This window comes from Tamandua tetradactyla, chromosome 2, assembly GCF_023851605.1.
Source record: "Tamandua tetradactyla isolate mTamTet1 chromosome 2, mTamTet1.pri, whole genome shotgun sequence".
NCBI lineage: Eukaryota > Metazoa > Chordata > Mammalia > Pilosa > Myrmecophagidae > Tamandua > Tamandua tetradactyla.
This window is the reverse complement of record NC_135328.1, coordinates 123,013,446-123,027,444: the sequence shown is the minus strand read 5'-3', so window position 1 is coordinate 123,027,444 and position 13,999 is coordinate 123,013,446. Positions and strand designations below refer to the sequence as shown.

At 35.5% G+C, this 13,999-nt stretch overlaps 1 protein-coding gene across 7 annotated transcripts in view; it reads right to left on the bottom strand.

The window, feature by feature from the left end:
* The window catches only part of ERCC6L2 (ERCC excision repair 6 like 2), a 170,803-nt gene that overhangs the window by 38,138 nt on the left and 118,666 nt on the right, over positions 1-13,999 (bottom strand). For all 7 annotated transcript variants that reach the window (XM_077148717.1, XM_077148711.1, XM_077148716.1 and 4 more), the window contains one exon: positions 7,212-7,366. In XM_077148717.1, the coding sequence (XP_077004832.1) occupies positions 7,212-7,366 (155 nt within the window). The remainder of the gene's footprint in view (positions 1-7,211; positions 7,367-13,999) is intronic.

Genomic DNA, 13,999 nt, shown 5'->3' with positions numbered 1-13,999 from the left:
ATTACTTGAAAGGACACCTTTCTGATAAAAACACCAGAAAATTAACATCTAGCTATGAAAAGAAAAATCTGGTAGCACCATGAAAACTCCCACCCAGTAAGAGTTAATTCTGTTACATGCTGAAATCATAAACCTTATTTACAGGACTACTTCATAAACCAGTCATTTGTGAACAATTGTTTTAAACCATCATGCCATTCGCCATCCTGGAAAATAGGATAATGGAATGCTATATCTCCCCAAAGTCTGCTCATTGTAAACAGTCCATCCCTCCTTACTGACTCCAAAAGCTGTATAAACATACTGCAATCAAATCCACTATAGCTCACAGAAATCCTTTCTTTAAGTAATCTTCAAAATGCCAATCTAATACAAATACAAGAAAGAAAAGTTCTTACTAACACAACATTTTGTATTTACAGTATTCTGAACACTGCTTAAACCTGCACTGGTTATATAAAAGCCATGCCCCCCACTCCCTACCCCCACCCCCCAAGCTGACAGCCTGCTTAGTTCTCTCATTTACACCACACTGCAATAACATAAAGAGGGGTTTACTATTAATCCAGGTTTTACTACAAAGTGACCCGTTATTTCTCTGTCAAACACTGGCAAGAGTGCCAAATGTCTGTCATCCAATTCAGGGGATTAAGTCTTCTTTTATGGTGTGATACTTGTACCAATTTATAAAAATACAGATATAGTTTCTTAGAGTTGGTCACAGTCGATATTTTGGCTGGGATTCAGGCAGCAGAGGTTGACTATGACAGCTGGCAGGAAACTGAGGGGAGAACACATCCTCCCCCTTTCAGTCACTATGTCTCAGTTGCCATAGTGATTAATCCTTAATTGAATGCTGTCTTTGTACATTTCTTTTCAGAAAACTTAAAGTAAACTTAAGTTGAAAACACTCAGTTGATTGAAAAAATGAGGCATCACATCACAAACAGGTACAGTTAAGTTCTGTGACATACTTCCATATATTAAAAGAATAAGTTAACTTTAACAAAGGTATTATCAGTCCCTTCAAAGGCTTAAAACATTTCTTTTTGGTCTGAGCTTAAACCTATGTCACAGAGGTTTTCTTTCCCTCTTGCTCTTGGAGATCTCATCCCTTAAAATGAGTTATCTTAGGAAATGGTTCAAAGATAACTCAGCATAATTTAAGACAAAATGATTTCTTATTTTGTACATTATTTTACAAAGCCTGTATTACCAAAGCATAAGGGCATGTTTAAATACTTCTTTTAGGAGAGAAATGTTTTAATTCAAGACATCCATAAAATATGTTTTGTAAACAGAAATTAATTTACAAAAGTACAAACTATAAGAAACTATAGGAAGTGTTAAAAAAAAGGTAGCATATTTTAGGACTTTTCTTAATATATGTTGAAAATGAAAAGCAGGTCCACAGCTTCATCATTTTGAGAATCAATAATTACAACAAAAAAGACCAAGAAATACTGAGGGATCATAGTATTTTATCTAGGATTGTGGTATATATTAGTTCTCTTTTGCAAATTTTCCATTTTGTATAGTCCTTTGTAATTTAGACAAAGGCTCAGATTTAATTACAGTATTTCTGAGAAACTGGAATACTCAGATATTGTAGCTGCTGTAAATCATGTATTGGTTCTGTACAAATAAACAAGATTTTTGTTTGTTTGTATTCTTAGGAAGCGAGGCAATACATCTGTTATCTGGCTGCAGACACACACATGGACACAGATACAGTCTTCTCAAACACAAGCAAAGTTTTCTAAGAGAGTGTTGGTGACAGACATGAAGCACTCAAAAGTTTCAGTAATCAAACATTTTCTGGATGTGAGCCCCAGATGAAAGATATTGTCCTGCAGGTGGGAGGTCTGGGGCATTTTTGAGACTTCAGAAGCAAGACATTTACAGGCATTTTCTAATACCTGAGTCTCTTTTATTTTCAACTTACTCTATTACTCTTCCCCTTACTTTATTTTCTTTTTCTTCCCATAACTATATTTATTTTTTTCAAACTGCAAATTCACTATATTCACCATACTACAATCTACAAAATCCCTCATTAAATGATATAAAGATCTCTAACCAAGGATGATAGTGTGCTTCAATGACTTACTTAATGAAGGTATTAAGGTAATCTGTGGTATATATATATATGAAATCGGTGATTGTGAACTTTGTCTTTTCTCACAGTATTTCTACTATGAGATGGCTTTGGAATGTCATTAATATATAATATAAATATATAATGTGAGATATATATTTCACATATATATGAAATTAATAATATTTTAAAAGCCTTCAGAAATTCTTAATTTAACCATCTTTATACATTATTTTAGTAAAGAGAAAAATGGCACTAACAACAGTAGTCAGATTTTGACTCCAGAAGAATCACAATGAGGAGAACAAGAATATTATGTACAGAGATAATGCAAAAATAGCGACTGCAGAGTGATGTCTCACTATTCAATGTTTGTCAGCAAGTTATGGAGGATACCTTGAATTAGAGGCAGTTACAATGTTGATTAACCTAAACAAAAAATCAATCTATTAGACTCAGAGTTAGAGCTCAAGCTATGAAAGTCAGCATTACTCCATACAGGAACAGTTTAAAAGGGATCAGACTTCCATTAGAGATATGAATGAAGCTGATCTGGACAGGACTAAGATAAATCAGAATACAGAGTAAAGGATGGTATCGTCCATATTTTAAAACTTCAACTTCTGTGTGAGACCAAAGGGATGTTTATTTGGTTCAAAATTTATATTTTGGGTAGCACATTACCTAATTGAACTTGGTCAGTTTAGTTGAACACCATAAGTACATGGAATCTTGAATAGGGTCTGAGATTTTGTTGGTTTGTCCAGGTTAGTGTGATGCCCTGATACACCCTAATTCGGGCAGTAACTAAAAAAAGTATTTGCAAAGTTCCCTTGGAGGACTGGGGAGAAAGAATATTCAACTTCCTCACCTGGGGAATTCCTGATATACATGAAGGAGTGGGGACAACCAAATCAATAGGCTGGGCCCTTGATCTTGGGGTTTGCCCATGAAATTTATTCCTCCAAAAGATAAGCTAAGCCTACGTATAATTATGCTGAACAGTCACCCCCAGACAGCCTCTTTTGTTGCGCAGATGTGGCCTCTCTCTTTAAGCCAGCTTGGCAGGTGAACTCACTGCCTTCTCCATTTTGTAGGACATGACTCCTACGGGTATGAATCTCCCTGGCAACATGGGACGGAACTCCCAGGTTGAGACAGGCCCTGGTATCATGAGAAAGCCTTCTTGACCAAAAGGGGGAAGAGAGAAATGAGACAAAGTCTCAGTGGCTGAGAGATTTCAAGCAGAGTTGAGAGGTTACCCTGGAGGTTATTCTTATGCATTATACAGATAACTTTTTTTAGTTAATGGTGTATTGGAGTGGCTGGAGGGAAGTACCTGAAACTGTTGAGCTGTATTCTAGTAACCTTGATTCTTGAAGACAATTGTATAAAGATTAAACTTTTCCAATGTGACTGTGTGATTATGAAAACCTTATGTCTCTTTTTATCCAGGATATGGACAGATAAATAAAAAAATATGGATAAAAAGTACATAATAGGGGGGATAAGGGGTAAAATAGACTGGGTAGACAAATACTAGTGGTCAATGAGAGGGAGGGATAAGAGGTATGGGATTTATGAGTTTTTTTCTTTTTATTTATTTTTCTGGAGTGATGCAATGTTATAAAAATGATCATGGTGATGAATACACAACTATGTGTTGATATTGTGAGCCACTGAGTGTACACCATGTATGGACTGTATGTGGGTGAAGATTTCTCAATAAAAATATAAAAAAAAGTAAAAAATTAAATAAAGCCCCTGTGACAAGTCACACAGAGGATGTAATGTGATCTTTGGTCTTCTGACAATAATATTAATAGGTTTGCAAAGCACTTAAAATTTACCAAACATTTTCTCATCCATTTATCTTATTTCATGTCTTTGAGTCTGATTCCAGCACAAAATAAAGAAATACTTTTCCTGTCTGTAAAAAAAAATTTATCAGCTTTAAAGAGAAAAGCTACCAATGATTTCAATTCTAATACAGTTTATCCTAAAAAAAATTTAATGTAAATAAAAAATACTGACCAACTTTTTATTTTGGTAAGCAAAAACTTAGGAGTCACATACAAAATCCTGAAAAATATTCTACCATGAGCATTCCTGTTTTTTTTTTTCAAGGGGTCCCAAGTCCCAGATCTGCTAGTGCCATCCATTCTTTTTATTTTATTTATAATGCAGTATGGTTGCATACAACTATTAATTGATTACCTGTTCTTGTTGACTTCCCCTCCCAAGGGGGTTAAATAATAAACAGTATTTATTATTCATTGAGAACTTCATGTCAAAAAATGTTCAGAGCATTTCACATGCATTAACCCATTTAAATCTTCACAACTTTTTGAGGTGAGAAGTATAATTATTTGTATTTTAAATATGATGGAAAGTATGGCATTGAGAAATTAAGTAATTTTCCCAAGGTGACACAGGAAGTATGAGGCAGAGGTAGAATTTAAACTCTGATTACAGAGTCCTGTCATGAGTAGTTACATCAAGATTCTTTCAGCCTCTGGAAGATTACAGAGCTCAACAACTTGAAGATGAAATTTATCATATGAATTCTTTATTTCTAATTAAACTATGAGGAGGAAAGCATAAGCTATGTCTCAGGAGTTGTATTTTTATGTAAAAATAGAAACTTCTTTGCTTGAGAAGTAGATATACTCGTGAGACATAATCTATAAATCAAACTGTAGTTTGAATTAATTTCAGAAACTTAGCATTTATAGTTTCACTATGCGGATGAAAAGCTAAGAACATCATAAATATGTATGATCAGTTTCTATTTTGAAAATTCTGATTTTCAAATAACAAGTAAGATCTTTCTGTTTTAATGGCAAATTGATAACACAGTCCCTGAATGATTTTTATCATATAACTTTCAAGACACTAACGTACAGCTATACTATATTAACTGTTAAATAGTACGGGTCAAATCTGAGGGATTAGATTTTATTGTGTTGGGATGGAATTTTACTGTAACTAGGATTGATTTAAAGCAGTGAGCCACGGAAGAGCGCATGTTTATACAGACTGTTCTTGGCCTGCCAGCATTGGTGGCATGAGGTCGAACCTCCTGCCCAGCGGCTTGAGAATTCCCTGCATATTTTGTACCCACTATGATTTATTCATTAGACAATAAATTTCTTTCTATCCCATGAAAAGGGTATAGTGCAGTGATTCCAAACTGGTATATTTGTGTGTGGGGGAAATATATATTAGAAATCCCAGGAGGCAGATACTCCAATTTGTTTCCTTGTAGGAGGTGCCTTACACCTCCTCTGAAAATCACTGTGAAGAGACTGGGTTTCTGATGAGATTGTGCTGTCAGCTTCAAGAATGCTGGGTAGAAAAAGGTTGAAAACTACTGATATTAAGGTAAGGATAAAGCAACTCCCTTGCCCCAACCCCATATTAGAGGCAAAGTGTTATTTCCTACATTTTCATTTCTGTAACTTTCCAAAAGGATTGCTTATCACTTCTCTGTCTAGGGACTGCTTCTCAGGTTCATCTGGGGAGGAATTACATGCCTGCCAATTTCTTCCCTGAGAGATAACCCAATGACTAATATCCAGTTAAAGTATTTCATTAACACCCACTTAAGGGATTTGCCAAATTATCTGACCTTTTCACATTAAATTTCGTTTATTCGGGTAGGAAAAGGGCATGGTTAGAAAACAAATAAAAAAGTAGAAAATTAGTTATCTGTTTAAAAGATTCTGATACGCTCCTCACTCAAAGTAAATTTTTTGGCAAACCCAGTATATTTCTGCCCATCTTTTATTAACTTACCATACTTTTTCAGATTGCTCCTACAAAGCATTCAGAGTGCAGAAATGCTGTCCTCAGCGTTGGGTGAGAGAGAGTACATTCCAAGATCAAATGAGAATGTCCAAAAGGGGTGTACGTGGGTCATGAAACAATGCTTTCATGAATTGTATTCTGGCATTATTCCTTTGGATTATACTGAAACATGCTAAAAGCACAGCTTTCTAAGTTCATTATTAAATTTACTCTAAAAATATTACAAAACAACTAGCTTCCACCATATCATTCAGTGGTCCCCTTTTAAAACCCCATGTGACAAATTTCCTTCAAATTAAGTGGTAGGAAAAGCTTTGCTCTTCTTGGAAGAACTGGTATGTTCTGTGTGTTTTCTTAAGGACAAAAACAACCATTTAGCTCAGTGTTTCTCAGCAGGGTGTTGTAGGCATTTTAGACAGAACAATTCTTTGCATGTGGGATGTCCCCCAAATGGCAGCCGCGTAGTATGCCCAGTTAAACCTAGTTGGGCACCCAGTCATGGTGACCACCAAAACCTCCCCCCAACATTTCCTGATGAACTAGTTTAGAAATGACTTAACTAGTCAGTTGTTTCTTCCTTTGTTTCATCTACCAGGAAACTCAATCAAATTTGTCATTCTTTTAAAACAAATGGGTAGAAAGTTATATGGTTTATATATCTGCATTTACTTTTTCCCAGCCTTGAACTTGCAGTTTAATATATATTTTCTCTGAGCCTGAATTTCATTCTGTACTCTAGTTTTATCATTAAGACACTCCAAATATTTTGAAGGACCAGGTGAGATACGAATAAAGGAAGATAACTTGCTAGTTCAATGGGTTCCCAGCCCCCTTCATTCTTAAAGTTACTACTAACTCAAAACAGAGTATCATTGTTATATGCCATATACATTTTTAGCTCCAACCCATAACTTGATAGTAAAACTGCTCTTGGACACTTATCTCCCAAGATTTAATAAAGAATAATAAGCCAAACAATAATAAAATATTTTTTAAAGCCTTTGATAAAAGTGACTGTGAAAATAAACAATCACATTTATGTAAAACTTTATTGCAAGACAATAGCAATTTTAAATGGGAAAAGACTGTAGGAAGTATTACTTTTAATATTATAAAAATCCTTTTGCTGAAAATATAAATTCTATATGAAGCTACAGTTTCCCCAAAGGTACTTTGTTTTTTACACTTATTTGTATATCATTTAAAGTTTTAGTTGCGACTTTTGAGGGATACTTAAGAGAAGATTCTATTGTGTAACTTCTGTGAAAAAACTAAAGATCATATTATCTTATGTTTTTCCTACCTTAGAACTGCAAACAGCTACATTAGCAGGAAGTTGGGAAAACTGCTTCAACTCAAATACATCACGTGCTGCCCATCGGCTCATATGATTTTCAGCTTTGCTTGATCCGATCACATTCTGATTTGAGTGAATGTAAGCCACTTCCTGAACACCATCTAGGAGGTAATTGGATGTTTATTAAGTGATGTATCATTTCAAACCAATATGGATCCATGTATTCTTAAATGCATTAAAAACATATCATGTTTACTTTATTTTAAATCCTGAAGAAAAGCATTTGTTTTGTTAACATCACAATATATTTTTTTAAAAACTGGAAAGAGGAAGAGTTCAAATATGTTGCTCTAGGTTAATTTGCAAATGACCTTCCCCTCACATCAACATAAGAACTGCTGAAATTAAGTAATAGCCATTAGATTTAAGACTGAAATGGGAGTTTTGGTCAAGAGGAAAGTCATGGTGGAGGGTCCTATTTAGGAATTTGCTTTTGCTGTTGATTTGAAATTGTTTACTAAATTTAAAATTACTAAATAGCAGTACTAGCCTCATCAATTCTCTTAAACATGTGCTTGATTATGGTGATGGAAGGGGAGCATGGGATATATGACCAGGGAGTTTTGTTTGGTTGGCTTTGTACAGTTTTAGTTTTTCTATTTTGTTTTTTTTGTACATATGCCCAGGAATGTCAAGATGGGATTTTAGAAAATGAAAAAAAACGAACTCACAGCTTTTATCTGAAAGAGGTTTAAAAATGGCTACCTTTTTATTGCTTTGTTTTCAGTCACCTATCATTTATTTATTTCTTTTTCCCAAAAGAAAAGTGGAGAACTGAGATGTTCAAATGGCTCTGGCAATGAACCTCACTTATGACCTTCAACACTTGTGCTGTTTCAGTCCTGAAGCTCTCTTCAACCAGAAACTGCCAATCATTCAAACATATGAGGCTGTTAAATAATATGACCAGTAATGTTCTCTTCAAATTTAAATATCAGAACACCAGATAGTATTCATGGTACGCAGTTTCAAAACTTTCAAAAGGATTATCCTGGTAGAAAATTTACTCAGCGTTTTCTTAATTTTGATGACCTGTTTTATGTATTATTCAAAACAGCAGTAGTTCCATACTATTGACATCTTTTGCACGGCGAAAAATTCAGTTGATTATTTTTAAAAATCAAGAAAAAATTTTACAAAAATTTAATTGTAGCATACAAACCAAAGGATAGTCCAATACTTGCTTATAATGGTACTAAAATATTTATCATAATAAACTTTTACCTTTAATCCAAATCACAAACAATGAAAAAATAAATAAATGGGATCCCATCAAAAATGCACTTTTGTGCATCAAAGAACTCATTCAGGGCATGAGATTTTGTAGGTTTGTCCATAGTGATGCCCTGATAAATCCCAGAGTGATTTGAACAGTGAATAAAAAAGTATTTGCCAAGTCCCCTTGGGGGAACGGTAAGAAATGGGGAAAATTCAACTTTCCCAAGTGGAGAATTCCTGATATTCTCACAAGCAGTGGGGACAAGGCAATAGGCTGAGCCCTCAATCTTGAGGTTTGTTCATATGAAACTTAACCCTGCAAAGGGTAGGCTAAACCTATTTAAAATTAGGCCTAAGAGTCACCCCCAGAGAACCTCTTTCGTTGCTCAGATGTGGCCTCTCTCTCTCTCTCTCAGCCAACACAAGCAAATGCACTGTTCTCCCCCTCTCTACATGGGACATGACTTCCAGAGGTGTGGACCTTCCTGGAAATGTGGGACAGAAATCCTAGAATGAGCTGGGACTCAGAATCAAGGGATTGAGAAAACCTTCTTGACCAAAAGGGGGAAGAGCAATATGAGACAAAATAAAGTGTCAACGGCTGAGAGATTCCAAACAGAGTCGAGAGGTTATCCTGGAGGTTATTCTTACGCATTAAATAGATATCACCTTTTTAGTTAAGGTGTAATGGAGAAGCTGGAGGGAAGTGCCTGAAAATGTGGAGCTGTGTTCCAGTAGCCATGTTTCTTGAAGATGATTGTATAATGATATAGCTTTTGCAGTATGACTGTGTGATTGTGAAAACCTTGTGTCTGATGCTCCTTTTATCTACCTTATTGACAGAAGAGCAAAACATATGGATTAAAAATAAATAAATAATAGGGGAACAAATGTTAAAATAAATTTAGTAGATTAAAATGCTGGTGATCGGTGAGGGGGAGGGGGAGGAGGTATGATATGTATGAATTTTTTTCTTTTTTCTTTTTATTTCTTTTTCTGGATTGATGCAAATGTTCTGAGAGGAGATCGTGGTAATGAATACACAACTATAGCGATGACACTGTGAGTTACTGTTTACATACCAAGAATGGAATGATCATATGGTAAGAACGTTCATGTTTGTATGTTGTTACGTTAAAAAAAAATTAAAAAAAAAAAAGAACTTATTCAAGAAAGTAAAAAGGCAGCCTACACAATGGAAGACAATATCTGGAAACCACATATCAAATAAGATTTTAGTATTCAGAATATATAAAGAGATTCTACAACTCAGCAACAAAAAGACAAAAAAAAAAACAATAAAAAATGGGCAAAAGGCATGGACAGATACTTCTCAGAGGAGGAACTATAAAAGGCTAAAAGGCACATGAAAAGATGCTAACTTCACTGGCTATTAGGGAAGTGCAAATCAAAACCACAATGAGATACAATCTCACACATACTAGAATGGACATTACCAAACAAAAACAAGTGCTGAAGAGGATATGGAGAAAGAGGCACATTTATCCACTGTCGATGGGAATGGAATACAACAGCTCTGGAAGGCAGTTTGGCAGTTCCTCAGGAAGCTAAGTACAGAATTGCCATATGATCCTGCAATCCCATTACTAGGATCCCATTATTAGGCTCAGAGAAACTGAAGGCAATACTGCATACCGCTGTTTTTGGCAGCATTATTTATAACTGCCAAGAGATAGAAACAGCCCAAATGTCCATCAGTGGATGAATGGATAAACATGCTGTGGCATATACATATGATGGAATACCACACAGCTGTAAGAGAGAATAAAGTCACAAAGCATGTCACAACATGGATGAACCTTGAGGACATTATGCCAACTGAAATCAGCCAGAAACAAAAGGACAAACACTGGATGGTCTCACTAGTATGAACTAATATTTAATGAGTGAACTCTGAGAGTTAAAGTTAAGAGCACAGGTTATCAGGAGATAGAAAGAGGGTAGAGAGTGGGCATTTGGTGCTGAAGGCATATAGATTGTACAACAGGACTGATCATAAAAATTCAAAAATGGATAGCACAATACTTGATTGTAGCACAATAATATAAGTAACTGAATGAAGCCGAATGTGAATATGGCTGAGAGAGAAGGGCTAGGGGCACGCACAAAACCAGAAGATAAAGGATAAAGACTGAGACAGTATAACAGGAATGCCTAGAATGGACAATGATGGTGATTAAATGTACAAATACAAAACTATTTTGGCATGAGGGAGAACAAATGAACGTCAACATTGCATGCAAGGTACTGAAAAAATGGACAGTATACAGGAAAAAGTGCAATCAATGCAAGCTAGGGTCTATAGTCAACAGTAACAATGTAATATCCTCCATTGAATGTAGCAAAGGCATCATGCCAAAACTAAGTGTCAACAAGCAGGGGGCATGGCGGAGGGCTATGGATTCTTTGTGGAAGAAAAGGAAATGTCTTCATATAGGTTATGGTGGCAAAGGCATGTTTATTTACCTACTTTTGATTGTATGATATGTGAATAAATTGTTTTAAAAATGAACAGAAAGAAACAGGTGCTAGAGAAAATGTGGAGAAAGAGATGTATCTATTCACTGTCAGTAGGGAAGCTGAGATCCCCTTCGGAGGGCAGTATGCAGGTTCCACAGGAGGCTAGGTGTGGGGTTGCCATATGATCTTACAACCCTTTTGCTAGGTATATACCTGGAGGAACTGAGAATGGGGGTATGGATGCACATTTGCACACTGGGGTTTGTGACAGCAGTGTTTGTGATTCACAATGGATGGAGGTGGTGTAAGGGTGCAACTACTGAGGAATGGAAGGGGAAATTGTGGTGTTTACTTACAACAGACTACTGAGTTGCTGCAAAAAGGAATGAAGTTATGAAGCATGCAACTAGGTGAATGAACCTTAAGGACAGTATGCTGAATGAAATGTCAGAAACAAAAAGACAAATATTATCATGCTTTACTCATATGGACTAACTATAATAAACAAACTCAGAGAACTGAAGCCAAGAACATGAGTTAACAGGTTGGGGCCTTTTTAAAGGTTCCTAGATTGTAAGTTCTAATAGAAATCACATATATTTGGCGTTCTCCCTCATGCCAAAACATTTTTGTATTTGTACATTTAATCACCATCATTGTCCATTCTAGGCATTCCTAAGTTATACTAAGGTATTTCTAAATTCTGAGCTACTGAGCTATTTGTATATAACCTGATCGTTCCCTGAAACTCTGGATATTTTTATGTGACACCTGAGACTCTGAGTTAGAGCACTGAAGCTATGAAAGTCAGCATTACCCCATTCAGCAACTGTTAAAAAAGCTGAAAAAGTGATCAGACTTTATCTAGAGATATGAATGAAGCTGCTCGGGATAGGACTAAGGTAAATCAGAATACTGAGTATACTATGATATGGTCCACACTTTCAAACTTCAACCTCTGTGCAAGACCAACAGTAAAGATGTTTATTTGGTGCAAAATTTGTCTTTGGGGTAGAAATTATCTAATTGAACTTGTATGGTCAGTTTACTTGAACACCATAATTACAAAGAATCTTGAATAGGATACGAAATCTTGTTGGTTAATACAAGTGGTGTGATGCCCTGGTATTTCCCAGAGTAATATGGACAGAGAATAAAAAAGTAACTGGAAAGTCCCCTTGGGGACTTCCCCATTTGGGGGATTCCAAATATCCTCGCAAGCAGTGGGGACAACCAATTCAATAGGCTGAGCCCTCAGCCTTGGACTCATTCCTGCAAAGGAGCAGCTAAGCCTACTGATAATGATGTCTGAGTCACCCCAGAGAACCCCTTTTGTTGCTCAGATGTGGCCTCTCTCTCTCTAAGTCAACTTGGCAGGTGCCTTTCCCGCTAGGTAGGACATGATTCCCAGGGGTGTAATTCTCCCTGGCAACATGGGACATGACTCCCTGGGATGAGCCAGAACCTAGCATCATGGGATTGAGAAAACCTTCTTGACCAAAAGGAAGAAGAGAGAAATGAGACAAAATAAAGTTTCAGTGGCTGAGAGATTTCAAACAGAGTCAAGAGTTTATCCTGGAGGCTATTTTTATGCATTATATAGATATCCCTTTTCAGTTTATGGTGTATTGGAGTGGCTAGAGGGGAGTACCTGAAACTGTTGTGTTCCAGTAGCCTTGATTCTTCTTCTTTTTTTTTTCAAGTAAACCTTGATTCTTGAAGAAGATTGTATAACTATATAGCTTTTACAATGTGACTGTGTGATTGTGAAAACTTTGTGTCTGATGCTCCTTTTATCCAGGGTATGGACAGATGAGTAAAAGAAAAACAAGGATAAAAAATAAATAAAAGGGGGAGATACATGGTAAAAATTGGGTAGACTGAACCACTGTGGGTTAATAAGAGTGAGGCGTAAGGGATATGGGATGTACGAGTTCTTTTTTATTGTTGTTTATTTCTTTTTCTGGAGCGAATCAAATGTTCTAAAAATGGTCATGGAGAAGAATACACAACTATGTGATGATACTGTGAGGCACATATTGTATAATATGGTTAGAATGTGTGGTGAAGATTTCTCAATGAAAATATATATTAAAGGACTTATGGTTACAATTTAGAAAAATAAGTATGTAGTGTCTAACATGTAACATAACTATATATGTTTTGTTTGTGTGTACATATGCAATTAGAATGAAGTTTTCATTAAATAACTACCCTTAAAAATAAATATTTGAGTAAAAAATTACTTTTTCTTAATTAGAGAAGCTATGTAAAAAATACAACCTTCCCCATATCATAACAAACTTTTAATGAAACTACTAATATCCACAAAAGAAAGTCTGAATGGGGCTGTATAATATAGCAAAACCTGATGTTGATGATAATTGTGGTTAATCATACAAATATAAGTAAATTCTTACATGAACTAGAACAAATGTATAATTACAAAGTGATACTGATAGGATGGTATATGGGAAAAATACAGTTAAGGCATTCTAAGGCATACAATTGTAAAAATACAATTAAGGCATACTGTTAACTACTAGTTAACAGTAACATTTTAATATTCTTTTATCAACTGTAACAAAGGTACTATACCAAAGCAAAGCATTAATAATAGCAGGGTATAAGGGGTATGGGTTTTTTTGTTCTTCTGGAGCAATGTGAATATCCTCAAATTAACTGTGTGATAAATGCATAACTGTGATTATGCCAAGGGCCACTGATTGTATACTTTGGATGGATTGTATGATATGTGAATAAAACTGTTAAAGAAAATCTGAATCGGAAATATATCAATGACAAAGGTTTCTATAGCAAAATATCCTTGCTCATGCAACAACTTCTTAAATTTAGTTTTTGAAATAAGTTAGACACTTTTGAAAGCAATGCTAACTCAAACTCACTTGGCTAGGTTCTAGTTTGATGGTAGCAGCAAGGGAAGCAAAGCAGAAAAGGATAAGGGAATCTCTCTGAATCTCCACATAGAAACAGTAAAACCAAAAGCTCATGGACATTTATGACAAAATTTGATG